The sequence below is a fragment of the Gossypium hirsutum genome, chromosome A12 (assembly GCF_007990345.1).
Source record: "Gossypium hirsutum isolate 1008001.06 chromosome A12, Gossypium_hirsutum_v2.1, whole genome shotgun sequence".
Taxonomy (NCBI): domain Eukaryota; kingdom Viridiplantae; phylum Streptophyta; class Magnoliopsida; order Malvales; family Malvaceae; genus Gossypium; species Gossypium hirsutum.
In genome coordinates this window covers 7141035-7164082 of record NC_053435.1, presented here as the reverse complement: position 1 = coordinate 7164082, position 23048 = coordinate 7141035, and the positions used below count along the sequence as shown (strand labels likewise).

General features: G+C 33.2%; 2 protein-coding genes and 1 long non-coding RNA gene across 3 annotated transcripts; 1 reads left to right on the top strand and 2 right to left on the bottom strand.

Annotated features, from left to right (window-relative positions):
* Positions 1 to 1338: 1338 nt before the first annotated feature.
* On the bottom strand, positions 1339 to 3653 carry LOC107927779 (uncharacterized). Its single transcript, XR_001692511.2, has 2 exons — positions 3384 to 3653; positions 1339 to 1810 (listed from the first exon to the last, which is right to left on the bottom strand). It is a non-coding gene; the product is annotated as an uncharacterized lncRNA (long non-coding RNA).
* A 7425-nt stretch (positions 3654 to 11078) lies between these two features.
* Positions 11079 to 11776, top strand: LOC107927770 (uncharacterized). Its single transcript, XM_016858883.2, has one exon. The coding sequence runs from the start codon at positions 11206 to 11208 to the stop codon at positions 11590 to 11592; it is 387 nt and encodes a 128-aa protein (XP_016714372.2). The 5' UTR covers positions 11079 to 11205; the 3' UTR covers positions 11593 to 11776.
* Positions 11777 to 12738: 962 nt separating this feature from the next.
* LOC107920697 (uncharacterized) lies at positions 12739 to 13215 on the bottom strand. The gene has a single exon (XM_016850522.1). The coding sequence runs from the start codon at positions 13213 to 13215 to the stop codon at positions 12739 to 12741; it is 477 nt and encodes a 158-aa protein (XP_016706011.1).
* Positions 13216 to 23048: the final 9833 nt, after the last annotated feature.

The following is a 23048-nucleotide window of genomic DNA, read 5'->3' as shown; positions in this document are numbered from 1 at the left end:
AATAATTAATATTCTTATATTAATTTACTGAAATCATAATATATGATACTGTAAAATATAAATTAACATAATTATTATTAAATATATTTTAATTAAACTATATAATTTAATGAAATTCTTAATAATTAATATTCTTATATTAATTTACTGAAATCATAATATATGATACTGTAAAATATAAATTAACATAATTATTATTAAATATATTTTAATTAAACTATATAATTTAATAAAATTCTTAATAATTAATATTCTTATATTAATTTACTGAAATTATAATATATGATACTGTAAAATATAAATTAACATAATTATTATTAAATATATTTTAATTAAAATATATAATTTAATGAAATTCTTAATAATTAATATTCTTATATTAATTTACTCAAATCATAATATATGATACTGTAAAATATAAATTAACATAATTATTATTAAATATATTATAATTAAAATATATAATTTAATAAAATTCTTAATAATCAATATTCTTATATGAATTTACTAAAATCATAATATATGATACTATAAAATATAATTTAACATAATTATTATTAAATATATTTTAATTAAAATATATAATTTAATAAAATTCTTAATAATCAATATTCTTATATGAATTTACTAAAATCATAATATATGATACTATAAAATATAATTTGAAATAATTATTATTAAATAAAATTTAATTAAAATATATGATTTAATAAAATTTTTAATAATCAATATTCTTATATGAATTTACTAAAATCATAATATATGATACTATAAAATATAATTTGAAATAATTATTATTAAATATATTTTAATTAAAATATATGATTTAATAAAATTTAAAATAATTATTACTAATAAATTTTCTTATATGAATTTGTATAATTTAAAATAATTATTATTAAATATAATTTAATAATATATAATTTCATAAAATTCTTGATAATAAATTTTCTTTTAGAATAATTAATATTAAATATAATTTAATAATGATATATAATTTCATAAAATTCTTGATAATTTAATCATGATATCGTTTTAATCAAAATAAAATATTTAAATTAACGAATGATATTATCAAAGTTGAAATACCAAATTATATAAAAATTAAAGTATAAAGATTAAATCTTAAATATACCAAAAGTGGAAATTCATCATTGATATATAAAAAAAACTGTTGATAGGTGTTACAATAAGGAATAGGATGGACATTACTTTTATGTAGTTTGTATACCTCTTGGATATTTAATTTGTAAATATACAAGCAAATTACAGTATAATTTAAGTTCATGCAAATAAAACTTACTATTAGATATTAAAATATATTATTAACACAGGGTATTAGAAGAAAAAGCATATCAGGGAGCAGTTTGTAATTCAAAATATCAGCTGTTTGAATCCATCTTTATAATTTAAATCCTGAATCTCCATGATTATCTACTGAAACAAGCAAGGACTTGAAACATTTTACTGACGTTTATGGGTACAGATTAAAACAGACAGATAACTTACATGAACTACTCCTTCAAAGATTTGTTGATAAGTGATTTGTGAATGTGCGGGATAACACCGCCGCCTGCTATAGTTCCTTTAATCAAGGTGTCAAGTTCTTCATCACCCCGGATAGCTAGTTGCAAATGTCTTGGTGTGATTCGCTTAACCTTCAGATCCTTGCTCGCGTTACCTGCCAGTTTTAGCACTTCTGCAGTCAAGTACTCGAGAATTGCAGCTGTGTATACAGCAGCTGTTGCTCCGACCCTTCCGTTTGCACTAACCCTTGTTTTCAGCAGTTGATGGACACGACCACCGGGAACTATAGGAGAACATACAAAAATAAGAAAAGTAACTGATTATGATTTAGAAGAACCAACTGGCATTCTACTTGTATACAAACTATAATAAAATGTTCAGTCTATCATGTATCCTACAGAAGATGATGCTAATATGCCGTGATAGCATGCAAACTGCAAAACAATTTAGGATGCAGTGAATACACATACACTCTTAATTCAAACACGGAAAAGGAAGCTGATTTCAAGATTCCAGAAACCTATTGGCAATAACCAAGTCAAGTTCCAGATAACACATGAACCATTGATAAGCTTGTAACTGAGGAAACCTATCCCAACTGGCTGAAGAATATAACCAACTCAACCATCATATCCACCAAAACCTACCAAATGGCAAAAGTTCAGGGTAGTAGGCTATTCCTATGGTGGCCATAATGAGCCTAAGAAGATGCAGAACCAAGATTGAGGAGGTGCAGTATGTTGACAGCATATAGGAATAGACCAACTCATGCATACCTTTCGATTCATAAATTAATGAAGCCTGCCCCCTCCCTTTTTCCTTTCTCTCTATCTCTAACACATGATGGCAAATGTTGTTGGGTGTAGACTTTATCGGACCAGAAAAAAATTGGTTTATAATTGACAATACTATGAGCCATCTTTTTAGATGAAACTAAAAGACCTGCTTTGTATATAAAAGCAACACGCATAGCATTTATCACAATCAACAAGACCTTAATAGACATCCACATCGCTTTATTCAGCAACTCAGTTATCTTCCAAATTGGTAAAGACTTTAGATAACAAAATGTCAATGTCTACTAATGACATGGCAAGTAGCTGTAGCAGGAAAATTGCAAGCAAGTCATATGCAGATAAATTTCAATTAAATTAGATTAACCAAAACAGAGAAATTGAACCGATATTTAATAATCAAAACAATTGTAAGAGATAAATACTGCTGAAGTGTCAATGCTTTATCAAATGAGCATATCCTGAAATGTTGGCATTTGACAGGGAGCAAGGTTACTATCTAATCATTTCTCACAGACCAGATCCTCCTTCACTTTAAATTTCAACAGCTCCTTGGCATAAGGAAATTACATTCAAATCTAAGATGCTATAAAACTAATCCACTAGATGTAAAAGCCTGAACCAGAGTAATCAACAGGAGCATATTGTCCAAACTCTAATTGTGTTGCTCTGGCTCTTCATTTTTTTCAAAGTACCTATGTCGACATCCATATCAGACATCGGTATAGGGGTATGATCCTTCAAATACAAGGAAAGCTTAAAAAGATTGCTGTGCTGCACACATTTCTGTATCCAACACTTATGTCCAGTCCAAGTAACATAGAACCCTACACCCCATCATTCCCCCCTTTCTTTGCCCTACTATTGGAAATAGTAATTAATAAGGTAGAAATCTAGACCATAATTGTTCATAGAATACATAAGGTAACCAACAAAGAGCGTAAAACGTAATTGTTCCAGTATTGTCAAAAGTGCAAAGGTGCACTCATGGGTGCTGGAACCCAGTATTGTCAGGTGCAAGGCACAAAAAAAGAGAAGGAATTGTTCTAGTATATTCCTTACTGGTTCCAATGGACAGAACACAATTTCACCGATGGAGAGGAACGAAAAACGTGAGATGGAGGATGCTTTCTGATCAGTGTTCAAAGTCCAGTTGTGACACCAAAGAGAGGTAAAAAGAGAAGGAGAAGACGTCGAGGAGAGTGGAGAAGAAAGGTAGAAGGAAGAAACAGAAGACAGTGGATTTTGGGTAAGACAGAAGCGTGAATCGGAGGGTAAAACAGGGAGCAAAACTGAATCAGGACCTAATCTGAGCGCAAGGAAGGGATTAGAAATCGGTGATTTTGGGGATTACATCCGTAATGTAATAGACCCGTATTAGGCCAATACACTCAACCAAACAACGTATTGAGTGGGGCCCACGATTAGGGGTGTAATAGCTATGCCAATACACCCAACCAAACATGGTGTAAATCTTGATTTACTTAATGGTATCACCACTGATCTGTCACATTGACAAGGGCTCCAAGGCTATGGAATAAATTTTGAAATCTCTTTCATAAATATTTTTTAAAATTAAATTTTTATTTAAACAAAAAATAGTTCTTATATGATATTATTTTGAATAATTTTTATATAGATTTTTTTTAATTTTTTTATTATACGTAAAATAATTAAAATTAATTATACATTAAATAAAAATAAAGTCTATTTAAATCGGATATTACGATTTTTTACTTATATTTCAAAATCAGTTCAAACACTTTAATTTAGATCTTATTGATTTTAAGTTTTTTTTTCAACACTACAATAACTGATATTCAATTTGACATGTATATGTCACGAGCCGCAGTTCGAAGCCAGTGACCAAAGCACAAAGAGCGTCCCATAAAGATCTACATATTAAATAGGACTCATTTGATCCACTTAAGCTAACCCAGTTCAGAGAATAAGTGACGAAGCTCATTTGCTTGAAACCTTAGTGGCCCATTAAGACAAATATGGGAAATTAAGGCTACGTTGGTAAATAGGAAAAGTAATCTTAGCAGATATTTAATCTTATAAGATTTGATTTTGTAATCTAGTTTGTAAATCCCTTAATTGTAGATATGCTTTGATCTCGCCCGTTAATGTAACTCAATCTATATCGTCAGTTTTGGGAGAGTTCAACTATACATAGAGAGCCTCCCCATTAGTTGTAATAATCTTTTTTTTTAATTCTTTCAATGAAAAAATATATTAAGAGCATTTACTCAAACACCTTGTGTGTATTGCTTTTCTATAGCTATTTTGCTCTTTCGAGCTTCTTTTGTCTTTGAGATTGCTTCCGCTATATTTTGGTGCCTTAGAGGAATTCCGTAAGAATCCTTACTTTACGAGAGTTAGGCTGACTTAGATGCATTTAAAGCAAAAGAATCACCTAAGGTCGCATGGATTGCGAGACGAAAGGTCTAGCCCCATTGCAGTTGGTATCAAAGCTAAGGTTTCAAAGGCATCATGAAAGATGTTGAAAGAAATTGTCGATCAAGTTGAGCCAATAGAGACATGTGAGAGGGTCAGGAAAACAAGTCATACGAGAGACATGCAGTCGACTTTGGAAAATCAGGTGGTCAATCTCGAAGAGTCCGTGGGGGATATGAGGGAGACGCTCGAGGAGGTTGAGGGATGCACCAATAATTTGGACTCAATAAAGGAGCAACTCAGGGATTTTGTACTGGAGTCTCTTGATACCAATGTAGAAAAGATGTAAGGGTTACTTAATTCCACTGTAGGTAAGCTAACGGAGAGGGATAATGCTCTCGAGGCCATGGTGATGACTTCGAAGAAGGAAACAATTGCCATGACGAGGATTTTGAGCACAATGATTAAGGAGCTTGAGGGAGAGCTTGTTGTGTTTCAAGCTGTCGTGGGTAGAAGAGTGTTGGGGGCAAATACTCAATCGTGAGATAGATGTCCCAAAGCCGAAAGAGTTCACAAGGACAAGGTCCTCAAGTGATGTGGACAACTTCTTATAGAGTATGGAGTAATATTTCCTTAATAAAGGCATCATGGGCTATGCTACTAAGGAAAACACTATTGCTATGTATTTCACTGACATTGCTTTGTTATGGTGGCGTCATAAGTTCACAAATGTGAGACATGATAGATCCGTAATTGGGACTTGGGGGGATTTCCCAAAGAAATTCAAGACACAGTTTTACCCAGAGTATGCCGAAGATGAGGCTCGAGCAAAATTGCAATGGCTTACGCAACATGGCTCAATTAGGGAGTATGTGCGAGATTTTAGTGAACTCTTTCAAAAAAAAATTTAAGCGAGAAAGAGTCATTTTTCTCTTTTATGGACGAGTTGAAGCCATGGGTAAAATAGGAGTTACAATGCTGAGAAGTCCAGAAACTTACAAAAACCGTGATAGCGGAGTCATTAACTGAATTGTTTTGAGGAATGACAGATTTGAGTCTTTCAAGCCCAATGAGAAGGGCAATGTGAATGAGATTATGAGGAAGATGAATAAGGATATAGCGACAATGGAAATGATAATAGTGGTAACGATGGCAATGGGAAACCACAAAATGATAAATGAAAATCCAAAGACAACTCGAAGGAGACGGGAAACGAAATAAAATGCTTCATTTGCGACGGTCCTCATATGGTAAATAACTGTCTGAAGAAATTCATATTTTCTATCATTAGAGAGGATGATAAGCCAAAAAAATCGCTTAAGAAGATTAGTTCAATCGTGCATAGTGTTGAAGCCAAGAAAGGCAAAGAGAGTAAGAAAAAGCTAATAGAGTGCTTCTTTTGTAGTGGTCTACATAGGTTCTTTTGTAGTGGTCCCCATAGGTTGCGGGACTGTCCATAGTGATCTAAGCTAGCCATAACTAATGGAAAATATAAAGCAAAGCCTAAGGTGGATAGGTTATCAAAGTTTAGATTAATGATGCTCGTTCTTACAAAAAAAGATTACGAGCATATAGGGTTGATATTTATGGACATCAACATCACAGGCTAGAGAAATAGTGCTATTGTTGACACGGGAGCATCTATTTGTTCATATCGGAGAAAGTCGTGGGTAAACTTGGTCTTTCAATTAGCAAATCAACCAAGACAATCAAGATGGTGAATTCCAAAAAGGTCCTAACTATGGGAGTAGCACAAAAAGTTGAGCTACAAATCGGTCAGGGGAAGGGCATTAAAGATTTCAAGGTAATTCATTTAGATGATTATGATTTCGTGCTTGGCTTGAACTTCCTTGATCAAATTAATATTGGTTTGGCTCATTATGTTGATTGCATGCATATCTTGGATCCTCGACAACCATAATGCAATATATCAGTAAGTCGAGACATGAAGGTTGGGACCAAGGTGTTGTCGAAAATCCAGCTAACTGAAGATGTTTTGTAGGAGAGGAATATTGGTTTGGTAGATCGAACAGCTAATGCGGGTTTAGGGTTTAAGGTTTAGGGTTTAGGGTAAAATGGTGATACAAACTGGGCAGTTAAGACTAGTACATATTGCGAGTGAGGTATATCTCAAACACTTAAGTAGTGTTTTACATTTTAACTTACCTTTAGCTTGGCAAAGACACTGGAGCCTTTTAAAAGTTCTGAAGTGGGTGGGCCAATGGGCTTACAAACCAAAATTAGTAGTAAGGCTCAAAGTAAACCTAGTGTTCAATTTGGGCATGTCGAAGTCAATGTATACAAATCAAGGGGATCTCAATTAAGGCAACTCATTATGTGGGCGAGTAAGAGCAGCGGGCTCTTATGAACGAGATGTACCAACAAGTGGCACGGTTCAAGTTAGGAGACAAAAAAATTCGAGGCAAATGTTCTGAGAGGCGAAACTATCCGATAATAAGAGTAGTCAGGAAAGAACTAAGGTGTCGAGCGAGTTTCAAGGCGAATCAAACCAGTGTCATTGCAAGGACGCAATGAGGGCATTGCTATAATGAGTGGGGGAGAATGTCTTGGGCCACAGTTTGAAGCCCGTGACCAAAGCACAAATAGCGTCCCATGAAGCCTGTCATTTGACCCACTCGAATTGGCCCGATTCAAAGAAAAAGTGATGAAGTCCATCTACTTGAAGCCTTGGTGGCCTAGTGAAGCAATTATGGAAAATTAGGGCTACCTTGGTAAATAAGGAAAGTAATCTTAGTATATATTTAATCTGATAAGATTTGATTTTGTAATCTAAGAGATCATGTAAATCCCTTAATTGTAGATATGCTTCAATCTCGTCCGTTAATGTAACTCGATCTATTTAGTCAATTTTAGAGAAGCTCAACTATAAATAGAGAGCCTCCCCTCAGTTGTAACCATACATTGTTTTTGTATTATTTGAGTGAAATAATATATTGAGAGCATTTACTCAAACATCTTGTGTGCGTTGCTTTTTTGTGGCTATTTTTGTAACACCCTTAACCCCATCCCGTTACCGGAACAGGATTACAGAGTATTACCAGTTATTACAGTACATTTGCACATAAACAAGTATAAATGCAATATTATCCATCTAAATATAATAAATGGGTCCACAATACTTTACAAGTGTAATTAAACAAACCGGGACTCGATCGAAAGCTTAGGAAATTTTTCGTGAAATTTTAAATTTTCTTCTTTTGAACAATCCCACACGCCCGTGTGGCTAGTTTAACATGCCCGTGCGGCTTGGGACACGCCCGTGTTCTCAACCCGTGTGCAACACTGACTTTTAAACATGGCCATGAAACACGTCCATTTGGCCTGCCCGTGTACTAAACTGACTTTAAGACACGGCCGTGGCATTCAAAGCACATGCCCGTGTACGAACTTGGTTGTAACAATTTAAGTACAGGGGACACACAACCTAACAACATGCCCATGTGCAAACCGTGTGTCTCACACGGCCTGGTCACACGCTCGTGTGACAAATTATGTGGACTCAAAATGAACCTTGTATTTTAAAATTTACCAATCCTGCAAATTTCAATCCACAACATTTACCAATACCAATACTAAACCATTCCAATCACATTTTATATACTATCCAATACTTAACTTTAAACAGTTATCACGTATTATTATCAATTATCAATTTACTTATTTCACTATTACAATCACAATCCAATATGACACACTTAAGACATCCTAGGTACATGCCATTATCAATAATTAACATACTTTACCTTATTGAGTTCGGGATCAGCCTGGGATGCTGATTCAGCTATCTAACTTTAACTTAACCTGCGCACAGAAACAAACCGTACGCTGAGTATGAACTCAGTGGTATTTCTATAAACTGATACTTAAGTTAATAATAAATCATATATCAATGGACCTTGAGAATTCAATCTATTACTCCTAATAGTTCAATCATTTGTTTTTGAAATATAATGCTAAGATCTTGTTAATCACTTTCAAGGAAATGTATACAATTTCAATGTTTGTTCAATATCCGTCGATTTTGCATATTTATTCAGTAATAACCTGTGTTCAGTATCATTCAGACATTCAGTAGCTGTCCATTATTCAGTAACAATTAGTTTTTCAGTACTTTTAGTTACAATTCATTTGAGTAATAATATTATTCACCTTTCATTCAATAGTCAGTACTATCTCATTTCAATAACAGTTAATATTCCTGGGTAACAACCAATTAATTTTTATCATTTAGTACTAGTCAGTCAACAGTAATAATCGGTTAATCAGTAATATTCATTTATTCCGTATCAGTCTTTTATTCTGTAACAGTCAATTATTCAGTAGCAGATAGTCTTTAATACTTTTCAGTACCCCTATTAACATGACTCGGACCTGGACGGATACACGGATCTAACCCACACACCAAGGATAATATACAGTGTTTCATCGGCAGAAGTCGGAATACACCGTAAGGGTAACAGTAACAGTAGCGGTACACAAAGTACCTCATTGGAACAAATCCGAAACAGTAACAGTACCTCTTCTAAACGAATCCGGAACAGTCACAGTAGTCGACCATATAGTGTCTCATCGACATACAGTCGGAATATCCCTGAACACTTCCAATCCTATGGCATGCCAACTATATCTGACTAGCCCGATACAGTTAATAGGGTATTCAATAAACTTTCAACTTTTCAATTTCATTTGTAATTTAGTTTCAATCCAATTTAATACATTTTTCCATATCAATCCACATGCAAATCAATTTCAATGCAATAAACATTTTTCAATTTTCCACTCAATATTCACATATTCTATTCAATATCAATAATCACTAATAATTCATGAATTTTTATTCAATTCAATACCATAATAATAATAATACTTACCATTCATATAAATAATAAATTCAACAAATAATTATTAGATTCGGTTTATAAAAATACAAACCGTAATTCTCGAGTTTACTCGATATCCTCGTCCACTTTCTCTTTCCCCTTCTTCGATGACATTTCCAGCGCTACGTTAGCTACGAAAAATTTACATTCATTCAAAGTCATTAATATCACATTCTTAAGATTTCCATGTAACTTTTTCATAAATTCCAATTTAGTCCTTCCACCATAACCATTCTTTTTCTTCAAAATTAACTTAAGTTTTCATCTTTATACTTGCTTAAAATAAATTCCAGCTTTTCATATTCAACATGAAACTTAAATTCTGAATTTCTTTCAACTTAGTCCTTACTATGTCAAAACTTAACTTTCTCTTTATAATTTAATCATTTTTCCCACTTCTAACTTAAATTCCTATCAATAAAACTCATAATTCATCATTTTATTCAACATGAATAATATCTAGAAATCTAATAACCTTCAAAATATCAACTTAATTTCATCAAAACTTTGTTCTAAAACTTCTAAAACATCAAACTTAAGTAAAAAGGGTTTGATTGACTTACCAATTTACACTTCAAACTCCAAATCCCTAGTTTTCCCTTTTCCTTTTTCTTTTCTCTTTCCTCTTTCTTTCCCTGCTAACCGTGGCCTTCTTTCTTTCCTTTTTCTTTATTTCATTTATTTTAATTACTTTTTTATATTATATTAATATAATATACTTTAATTATTATTTTACTTATATGTTAAGTAATTACACATGTATAATACATGTGTACCATTTATATTTGTACACATATAACTTATTTTAACCATACATTTGTCACCCCTTTTTGGCTTATTTTCCTATTTAGTCCCTTCACTTTTCTTTATTCTATAATTAAACTTTTATTCTTTATTCAATTTAATCCTTATACTTAATTTTTCTTAATTAAGCTAAATTCTCTTAATTAAGCTTTAATTGACTATTCACTTAACTTCGTAAATATTTTTAAATAAATATTTATGAATCTACTTTTCAGAAATAAAGACCCAAAAATATACTTTTTTAGCATCGATAAAATTCGGGTCATTATAATTTTACTCTTTCGAGCTTTTTTTGTCTCATAGATTACTTCTACTATATTTTGGTGCCTTAAAGAAATTTTGTAAAAATCATCTTTTACGAGAGTTAGACTAATTTAAACAAATTTGAAAAGAAAAAATCGCCTAAAATCACATGAGTTGTGAGATAAAAAGTCTAGCCTTGTAAATATATAGCTTGTTAAGGTATAGACAGCTTATGTATTGTATAGGGGGCTTTGGCAATATATTTAGGGTAAGAGGAAGAGTGATACTGATAGTTACCGACCCTGTAATATTTTGAAGACTAAGAAGAAAAGTTTAACAATTTAAATTTAACCGGTAGGTCCCACATTTGCGAAGTTCAAACCTGAATCCAAGAAATTCAAATTAAAAACAAATAGAGCACTGCGTTCAGATATACCCTGTGACAACTTATTTTAAGCTGTGAACCACACAAATTCAGGCACCCACTTTTGCTATAAACTTTAAATCTCGCACCAGAGAGCACACAGATTTATTCAATGGCCTATTATAGAAGAGGGGACTCCATCCTTGATTCATTCTCTTTAAGCCCTTTGCCTTATCCTGTTCTGTTAATCCTAGCAGTGACATCAATATTTCTTGGGATATCATGGTATGTGAACTATGAATCAGTTCTGGAAACCACTGAAGAGCAACTGAGTTGGGTTCTTTTCGCCACACCAGTTGTGTTGATACTCTTGGCTCGTTGGGTGTCATCTATGGATACTTCCGATATGTTATTTGGTTCATCGCCATGGGAACGTCGCCGCCAGACTCACCAGCGTCCTTCCGAGGGTAGCTCACCTTGGATTGTGGCTGCTTTCATTGTGCTGCTGCTGATTTTGGTACAGTATCAGTCAGTTTTTCGCGAGAGCTGGCTGGTATGATACTGTATATGTGTTTAGATACATGATAAAAACTAGTTGTGAATTTCTTATTTTGGTTGGTTTTTAGGTGTTTGATATGTGATAGACTGAACTGGGTTTGCCTTTATCAGATGAAGTATAAGCATGTATGATAGTTTTGTATTGTAAATAACATTGCAAAACACAAAAGAAGTTGCTTGTTTAACACAGAGTATCTCATGGTTTTAAAATAATTTCTACCAGAAAAAATCAGACCCTACTTTGGATTCTTTGAAAATTGAATGATATAATTTCAGTTGACGACAAGAATTTTTTTTGCCTGAATAAAACTCTATTTAATCAGCAGAGGGTAGAAGTTAAGTTTCATGAATTGTCTGAAATGATTTATTAAAGTCCAAGATTCCAAGTTTTTTTCTTTCTTGTAGCATTCCATTGTTAACTATTTCTTTCGTCAAAGTTCAAGGAAAAAGGAAACATATGAAATACTTTGGTATATAAAAATAGCACTATAGTTTTGCTGAAGACTGATCTATCTTTTTTGTTTTGTTTTTTCCAGAGATCTATTTTAATATTTATGATCATAAAGAGATAGAATTTTGTGCTTGCTGGTAAAACTATCATTATTGTTACAAAAAATCATTACCGTCCCAATCGTCGATGTAACAGTAACAAATTAAAAGGCACCCAATAAGTAGGTGGGACCATGACCCGTTTTGAATGAATGATGTTCAGGGATGGGAAAACCAAATTGAAAAAAGTGGCACCGTCCCTAATGGCCAACATACACGTTTCTTTGGCAACTCTATGATTATATGGTGCTGTTATTTCGCCATTTGTCTACCAAAAATGAAGGGTCGTTTTCACACTTGATTTCTAGCCTATATCTGAGTCATGCCACTACCATCTGTTTCTATTTTGAAACCTTGATGGTGGGAACAATTAGTCAATCATTCCAACCTATTTTTAAGAAACATGTCCCTCAAGTTTAATGATGGGTGGCACTGTGTTCATGGGTCAAACGTATATGTTTATTTTGATACTAAAATAAATTAAGCCCTGAGAAAATTCAGAACCAAAACTCATCATAAATAAATATTATGAACTTGCTGCTGCTTTTTTTTTTATTTTTTTAATATTGAAATAAGGGGGGAAAAGCTAGTATTTGAGTTACAGAGGTCCAAACCATTTGGAGTGAAACGAAGACTGATAAAAAAGCAACACAAAAAGAAGACCAACCAAGACAGCGATGCCCCAAGGTGAACCCCTGGATGGGTGAACAGTGTGACGCCCAAGACGACGCTGCCAAAACGCAAACCTTCCACTAGATGAAAATGAGACCATGAAGAAGACTAGCAGAACCGGCAAAAGAATAAGGAATAGCTGGAAGTTTATTGCGGAGTTATGTAAGTGGGCCCTGTAATCAGCATACTGAGAGAACCAAAGCAAGACAAGGACGATCCCAAAAATGGTGACCAATGGGAGAGGCGGTGCAGACATGGAGGGTAGGGTCTGGCCTGACCACCCTTGTTTCCACTGAGGACCCCTTCGCCTAGGATACAACCACTCCATTCCTCTGTGGTTTCTTAGTGCTAGGATTCCAACGCTTTCATATAGGTTATTATAAGCTTGCTTGCTGGCTTTCATAATTGATATATATATAGTCCATAAGATATGGTTTTGGAATAAATTCTTTGAGTGCAAACGCCCTTTGAACAACTTTGATTTTTCATTAGATTGAGGGACACTCAAGCGTCTGGTATCAAATTTTATTCTTGTTTCAAAGGAACTGTCATCTTTTTAGCTCATAAAGCCAAAGGGAAATAACACCCAACTTTTTCAAAGCATTATGTTTTTATTGCAAACGAAGTTATTGTTTTATAAACTGTGAGAGAACGTCTCTTAATTTAACTAAAATTTATTTTGGTTTTTTTTTCTTAATTAAACTCTATTTTTAGTTTCTCACCTAAACTCTAATTATCCCAGAGACGTTGCAATCATATATGCTACGAATTTCAGCTTACAAATAGGTCATACATAATAAAAATATTTCGATTAAGAGAATTTTGTTCTTTGTTTTGAAAATTTTTTCTTTTAGGGCTTTGGATTTTTCTTTTAATTCTTTTCATCTTTTATACTCTCCTTTATTACAATGAAATCTCCTTTTGTTTGTGGTTTTTTATCCTCTTTTGATGAGCTTTTCCATGTAAAATTTGCGTGTTCGATATTTTTTATTCTTATTTTGTTCACTTTGTTGATTGTTTAATCGAGTTTATCCCCTACAAATTGGTATCAAAGCTAGTTTGATTTTCGCAATTAACCAGTTCAAAGATGGAAACATCAAGATTCGATATTGAGAAGTTCGAAGGAATTGCAAATTTTAGTTTGTGGCAAGTTCGAATGATGACAATACTAGTTCAGAACGATCTGAAAAAGGTCGTTACAGGGAATAAGCCCGCATATATGGATTAGTCAGAATAGGAATAGCTCGATGAAAAGGCCCTATCCACTATTCAATTAAGCCTCACGAATAATGTGTTATAGGAGGTTCTGAAGGAGAAAACAACGTCTGTGTTATGAAAAAACTAAAAACCTTATATATGATGAAATGTCTAGCCAGCAGGTTAGTATTAAAATAACATCTCTACACGTTCAAAATGGTTAAAGGTGAGTCCATTAAAACTCGTATTAGTGAGTTTGTTACCCTTCTTAATGACTTAAAAAATCTCAAAGCAGAGATTAGTGACGAAGATCAAGCTATGTTGTTGTTATGCTCTTTGCCCTCTTCTTATAAAACTTTCAAGAAAACTTTGATTTATGGGAGTGATCATCTCTCGTTCGAGGATGTGAAGAGGAATCTTCTGAGCAAGAATAAACTCGACAAGGAGTTAGACCAAAAAAAAAATCAGATGGGTAAGCTTCAGTTTTAATTGCAAGAGGTAAACAACAAACTAGAAAGATAGATCGAAACAAGTTTAAAGTAAGGTCCAAATCCAAAAATTGTGACAAATATTATGGCTATTGTAAAAAGGTAGATCATGTTAAGGCAGAATGTTGGAAACTTCAAAATGAAATAAAAAAGGATGCCGAAAACGATGAGAAAGATAAGCAGGAAGCCAATGTTGTTGATGCTAGTGTAGCCGATGACAGAAGTGATAATTTCTTGTTGGTGCCAATGAGCGAAAGATCTCATCTTACTTTTGAATGGATTTTAGATTCAGGGTGCTCCTATCACATGTGTCCCAACAGGGACTAGTTCTCTACGTACAATTTAGTTAAAGGTGGAGTTGTTCTAATAGGAATAATTCTCCATGTAAAATATCTGGAATCGGAATAGTACAAATTAGGATGCACGATGGAATTATTCAGACACTATCAGATGTCAAGTATGTTCTTGATTTAAAGAAAAATCTTATCTCATTGGAAATTTTGGATCCTAACGGCAGGATAGTCATTGAGTCAAATGACTTAAAGTTTCTCATGGGGCTCTTGTTATGATGAGAGGAAAGAAAAAGAGCAGCCTATACATTTTTCAAGGGTCAACGATTACTGGTAAGGCTGCGATTGCTAAATAAAATCTGAAATCATCGCGATGGCACAACGCGTGTAACACCCCTTACCCGTATTCCAAGCCTAGAATAGGGTACGAGGCATTACCAAACTTAATATGATCAATCATGTAAAAACAATCAGCCATAAAATTTTTTCTAAATTAAAAACTTTCATACCTATATTTAACGTCCCTTATATGGGCCTACAGGGCCCAAAACATACATTCAGGGTGGTTTGGGACCAAGCCGTAAACATATGAAACTTTTTCAACACTTAGAAAATTTTCACACTTTGGAGAGTCACACGCTCATGTTTTCAACCCGTGTAACTCTTGTTTATAACTTCATCACCCTTGTCAGTCGTACACTTCATATAAATAACAAGAAACGTGTAACGCCCTCACGCCCGAGACCGTCGCCAGAGTCAAGCTTGAGGTGTTACTAAATTTAATTCATCAATTTAACAGCTCAAACAATTTATTTTTAAAACTTCCAGACAAGCTGGCAATCTGCGTTATAGTCGCTTAAAAATTCATATCTTGAGTTCCGAAACTCAAAATCCAATTCCGTAAATTTTTCCTGAAACTAGACTCATATATCTATCTACTATTTTTTTCTAGAATTTTTGGTCTGGCCAATTAGTACAGTTTATTAGTTAAAGGCTCCCCTGTTTCAGGGTTCAACTACTCTGACCCCTGTGTATTACGAATCAGATAGCTCCCTGTACAGAGTTTCAATGACTATGCCGTTTGTTTCTTATAAAACTAGACTCAAGAATGATTTCATACATGTAAAATAAAACTCCTAATTGTTTTTATTCAATTTATAGTGAATTTTAAAAGTCAGAACAGGGGATACAGAGATCACTCTGACCCTGTTCCACCAAAACTTAAATATCTCACAAAATATTACTTATATACCTGTTTTGTTTCTTTCATATGAAAATAGACTCATTAGGCTTCGATTACATAACTTATTCATCATTTAATTCCATTTCTACTATTTTTAGTGATTTTTTAAATTCACGTTACTACTGCTGTCTGAATCTATTTTATGGTAAAATTTATCTATTTCATGGTTTCCATGGATTAGCTAGCAATTTGACATACATAACTCCAAATATGATCATGATTAGCCATTCCAATGGCTAATCATTATCAAGCATTTCCATACCACTCAATAACCATATCATAAGACCATATATACAAAATGATTATAATGCTATACATGCCATACCCAAAATATACAAGCCATTATGCCAAGATGGTATACGGATAGTGTGAGCGAGCTTCCGACCGTTCCCGATTTCCGAGCTAACTTGTCAAAACTACAAGGAATGAAAAGGAGGGAGTAAGCATAAATGCTTAGTAAGTTCACATGTAAATAGCAAGTAACATAACCATATAAGCAAACATAAAACATCATTTGCATAATCATCACCAAGACATTCATATCATATTTTCATTTATCATCTTACCATATTGTTGTTATATTGAGTTTTCAACCCGAGGGTTAAGTACATACCTGTTCAAAGTATCAATTTCACAACACTTACCAAAATGTCCCTTTCATCTCGAGTATTCCTCCATTTGAGTAGAACTTTACTCGTTGAACACATTGGAATATAATTTGGATACATGGAAAGTTTGCACATAAGTGCCACATATGTAGCCAAGCTACCATGTAACCCGCCCATAAGCGAACTTGGACTCAACTCAACGAGCTCGGGCGTTCGCATCCATAAGTGAACTCGGACTCAACTTAACGAGCTCGGATGTCTAGTTACATCTCACGAACTCAGGCTCAACTCAACGAGTTCGGACATTCGCATCCATAAGTGAACTCGGACTCAACTCAACGAGTTTGGATGCCCAAATATCCCAGTGACATGTCACTTGTATCCTAATCCGTTCCTAAGGTTCAACGGGACCTTTTTCCCAATCTTGTGTCTCAACCATCTTCTACGGAATGCCGATACCGATACTCGGTAGTATTTCACATTTTCCAAGTATATCACATAATTTGACATATTATCAAACAATTATCACAAGTATAATATTTCATAATAATTATCATATCATTTAAATAACATTAAAACATTTAAAATAATAACTATGTTACCAACATTTACATATGAACTTACCTCGTATGCGAAAATGGCTACTTTTACCATTTCGTCCACAACTTGGTATTTTCCCCATTTTAGCCCGAATTTCAGTTTTCCTTACTCTATCATTTAAAATATAGTCTAATTAGGACGCACATTATTCAAATTGACCCAAAATCATATTTTGGAAAAATTATAGTTTTGCCCCTAAACTTTTGCATATTTATACTTTTGCCCCAAAGCTCGTAAATTAAACTTCAGCCTATTTTCTTATGTTTTATGACATGCTGATCGTTTTTTTTCCTTCTATAGCAACATCAAATTCTCACTCTAACATGTACTTATGACTATTATGTATTTTTACCGATTAAGCCCTTTTACTCGTTTTCACTTAAAACCGAGTAGCACAAGTTGTCTAACATAATTTAAAACCTCATATTCTATCATAAAACACCAAAATACACAAATTTCACCTATGGTTATTTTTCCAATTATGAACCCTAGGTTGAATTATTGCTAGCATAAGCTAAATCAAGTTATCGGGACTCCAAAAATGTAAAAAAACATTAAAAACGAGGCTAGAACGGACTTACAATCGAGCTTGGAAGCTTGAAAAAACCTAGCCATGGTTTCTCCTTGCTATATTCGGCCATGGGGTTGAAGATGGACACATTTGGGTTTTAAAATTTGTCTTTTAATTCATTTTACCCTAAATGACCAAAATGCCCTTTTTACTATTCTTTAAATTTTTACCCTTCCAAGCCCATTTTGTCTAGATTTTTTTAGAAATTGGACAAATTCTCTTTAAGGACCTCTAATTAATAATCTAATTCAATTTTATGCAAAATGCTTCTAGAACACAAGTTTTGCAATTTATTCAATTTAGTCCCTAACTTCAAATTAAGCACTTTATGCATAGAATTTCTTCACGAAATTTTCACACAATCATGCAATCATATCATAGACCTCAAAATAATTATAAAATAATTATTTCTATCTCAGATTTTTGGTCTCGAAACCACCATTCCGACTAGGCCCAAAATCAGGATATGACAAAACGTGTATGGGCTTAATTCTCATTCAATTTCTCATATATATACACAATTTCACGTTATGTAATCATACAACATATATCAGCCATATCTCTGTAATCTAAATATATTTTCATAACAACTTATCTTGATTTCAGACTATTTCATATTTAAGCTTAAATAACCAAAGTATTTGAAATATCATCTTTATGCAAATAGTATACATGAAGTATATAATTCTATAATTATGAATAAACACATTTATCAAACATTTTCCATATTCATATATCAATACCTCATGTCTCCATATATCAATAACCGTCATTTTCATGAATTCCGAATTCGATTTCATAATTATTTGTCTAGTGTTCAATTTATTCCATATCGGAATTTTATTCATTAAAACATTTGAATTATCAATACATATGGACAGTACATTCAAGATGAACAATTATAAAATCACAAATGAATTCATTTATCAACCATGTTCTATACTCGTATCTTATCAACTGTACTTCCTTGTATCACATAATTCCATGTAACACTTACCAAACTTTGTCAAATTAGTGAACGTCTTACGAAATTGAGTACTTCGTTTTCTCGATGCCATAATTCAACTATGGTCTTACACATCTTCACATAATGATGCCATAGCCCAGCTATGGTCTTACACATATTCATATATCGATGCCATAGCCCAGCTATGGTCTTACACAAATCACATATCTCACTGATGCCATATCCCAGATATGGTCTTATACAGTAGCATATATCACACCGATGCCATATCCCAGATATGGTCTTATACGGAAATCACTTGTCACTTGTAGCCGAAGCTACCATTTTTCACTGATCAGGTAGCCGAAGCTACCACTTTTCACTGATCAGGTAGCCGGAACTACCACTTTTCACTGATCAGGTAGCTGAAGCTACCACTTTTCACTTGTCATTTGTCATTGATCAGATAAGTGTAGCCGAAGCTATCACTTATCACTTTCACTTTTCCTTGATCAGATAAGTGTAGCCGAAGCTATCACTTATCACTTGTTGCCATGGTCCAACCATGGTCTTTTCCTTCAATTCATCTTGTCACTGAACTGAAATGCTCAATTTGATCATTTATTCAATTTTCATACTTTTACATTATTCACGATTTTATCATCAATACATATAAAATAACACATCATGAAATTCATAAAAGTAACAAATAATTACTAAAATTTAGCCATATAAACTCACAAGTTCAATTTTTGTATTATAACGATAATCATAATTTCATAATAAATATACCAAATAAAACATTATATCATTTCTAATCCATCACTTATCGATTATAATCGGGCATGTGATCAATTTATACACGAGTCATTCATATATTTTTGTATATTTTCCTCCTCCTCCTCTCCATCCACATCCTTAGTATAAACAACACACTTGTAGGTAACATTATCCATAATTTTTACTATCTACTTATGTGAATATTCAAGCTGTCCATCTGTGTCATAGTCACTAAATTATTTTTATCTTGAGCTACAGAACTCCAAATTAACATCCATAAATTTTCCCAGAAACTAGACTAATATGTCTTATTACCATAAAAATTTCATAATTTTTGGTTGGTCCAATTAATACATTTTATTCATTGAAATCTCCCCTGTTCTGCTGTCTGACAGTTCCGACCCTTCTTCACTAAAAATTTATTATCTTCTTGTACAAGATTTGAATGATGTCCTCATTTGTTTCTCTTGAAAATAGACTCATTCAAGATTCTAAAAATATAAATTTAAGCCTCTAATTATTTTTATCCAATTTTTGATGATTTTCCAAATTCAGAACAGGGGAACCCAAAATCATTCTGACCTTGTCTCACAAAAGTTATTGTATCTCATGATTTACAATTCCATTGCTTACATAATTTCTTTTATAAGAAACTAGACTCAATAAGCTTTAATTTCATATTTTATTCATACTCTAATTCGATTTCTAAAATTTTTGGTGATTTTTCAAAGTTAAACTACTGCTGCTGCCCAAAATAATTTTAGTGCAAAATTTTGATTTCCATTTTACCCCAAATTTCATAATTCATACAATTCAGTCCTTGCTCAATTAACCCCTCGATTAAGATAATTTTCTTAATTAATACTTTTTATAGACATTATAAGTTATTTCATGACTATTGAAATTCATAATTTTCACATAAAACTCTAACTTCAAACTCTTTTACAATTAGGTCCCAAACATTCACTTTTTATTCAATTCTTTCAATAAAATCAGAATATAAACAATTTAAAGCTCTAGCTCCATGAAAAATCATCATATACTTCCAGCACTCATCCATATCAACTTCAAAAATTAGACATGGAATTAAAAACTAATGAAATAGTAAGTTGGACCCAATTGTAAAAGTCCAAAAACATAAAAATGTCAAGGAGAAAGCAAGAATTAAACTTACATGAAGCTAGAGTATGAAAACCAGCTTGAACCCTCCTCCATGGCTGTTTTTCAGCTGATGAATATGAAGATAAATGAAGAGAATTCTAGATATTTCAATTTAGTCCCATTTTTATTTAGCCAATTTTGTCAATTTTCCAATTTTGCCCTTATTTCACCCATTTCCTGATATTTCTTAGCTATTGCCCCCCAAAATATCTCCTTTGGGCTTATTTGCACTTTAGGTCCTTCCTCATTTGACAATTGAGCTATTTAATCATTTTAGCAACTTTTACATCCTTTTCAATTTAGTCATTTTTATTTAATTAACCACCCAAACGTCAAAATTTTCTGACTAAATTTTATTACTACCTCACCAACACTCCATAAATATTTCTAAAAATATTTATGGCTTGATTTATGAAGTCAGGTCTCGATACCTCATTCTTGACCCAATTTACCTAATTAATTCTTTTAAATCACCAAATTCACTAATTCAAAAATGCTTTTATATTCACATTTGACTCATGGGTATTAATTTATTAAATTTTCAACTCACCCATCGGATTTAGTGATCTCAAATCTCTATTCCCGATACCACTAAAAATTAGGTTGTTACAACGTGACTTTTTCTCCTTTGATTTCGATTTAACCAAACTTTGGCACATGCGACTGGGTCATATGAGTGAGAAAGGTATGACAATTTTGTACAATAGAGATCTTCTCAAAAACATAAAAGTTGGTAAGTTAGGTTTTTGTGAGCATTGCGTTTTTTAGAAACAATCCCGAGTTAATTTCAATTCAGTAGTTCACAGAACAAAAGGGACTCTAGATTACATTCATTCCGATTTATGAGGTCCTTCTTATGACATCTCAAAAGGAGGTAATAAATATTTCCTAAATTTTATTTATAATAACTCTAGAAAAGTTTGAGTTTATTTCTTAAACAGTAAAGTGAAGTCTTCGAAACCTTCAAACAGTGGAAGATACTGTTGGAAAAATAAATTGAAAAATTCTTGAAGCTGTTGAGAACGAATAATGGTCTTGAGTTCTATTCGTCAAAGTTTAATGATTTCTGCAAACGAGAAGAAACTGAAAGAAATTGAAATGTTGTTGGAACTCCACGGCAAAATGGAGTTGCATAAAGAATGAATAGAACATTGCTAGAAAAGGCTCGATGCATGCTTTCTAATGCAGGCTTAAGGAAGGAATCTTGGGCTAAATCCGTAAACCTGGCAAGTTATTTGGTAAATCGATCTCCTCATCGAGCATTGAACGATAAATTTTTAGAGGAGATATGGTCAGGTAATCCCCCAAATTATTGTAATCCTAGATTTTTTTGTTGTTCTGCTTATGCTAAAGTTAGCTAGGGAAAGCTCAAACCAAGGGTCGTTAAATGCATCTTTTTGAGATACTCTACCAGTACAAAAGGTTTTAACTTGTGGTGTTCGAAATCCAACAAAATAATTGTTAGCAGAGATGTTTTGTTTGATGAATCTGCCATGTTTTAATTAGAAAAGGGGGATCTTACTTTTAAAGACACAACAAATCAGAGTGTCTTGAGCAAGGTGAAGTCAAAAGTCAAAATAGAGGGTGACATCTCAACAAGCAAATGCCCAATGATGCGACGAACAGAGGTCTCGTCCCGACGAAGAGTTACACAACATCGCTACAACACGAAAAAATTCTAGTTCTTACAAGTTTGAAGCTGTTTCAAATCTGTTAGGGCTTTATTTGACCCTTAAGTACCCTCACCATTTTAGTTAACTAATTATAAGTTGGGTCGTGATAGGAAAATGCGAGAAATCTAGCCACCACAGAAATATTGTGAAGGAAACCTAGTAACTTATACTCTAAGTGTTGCTGAGAGCATTGATTCAACCAATCCTTTATGTTATTATGAGGCAATTCAAGCTTCTGATTCTAGAAAATGACTCATTACAATGGAAGAAGAGATGGAATCACTTCAAAAGAACGAGACTTAGAGGCTAGTTAAACCACACATTGGTATAAGAATCTTTGGTTGTAAATAGTTTTTTAAAAAAAAGGAAGGTTCGGGTCCTAACGACATTAGGTACAAGGCAAGACTAGTTGCAAAGGGCTACAATCAAGTGGAGGGAGTTGATTTTCATAATGTTTTCTCTTCCGTTGTGAAACATACATCCATTCGGGTGCTCTTGGCCCTTGTTGCATAAAATAATCTTGAGTTAGAATAGTTAGATGTACAAACTACTTTCCTTCATGGTGACCTTGATGAGGACATCTACATGCAACAATCGAAAGGCTTCAAATTTGAAGGTAAAGAAGATCATGTTTTTCTCTTACAAAGGTTTTTGTACGGTTTGAAGCAGTCTCATTGGA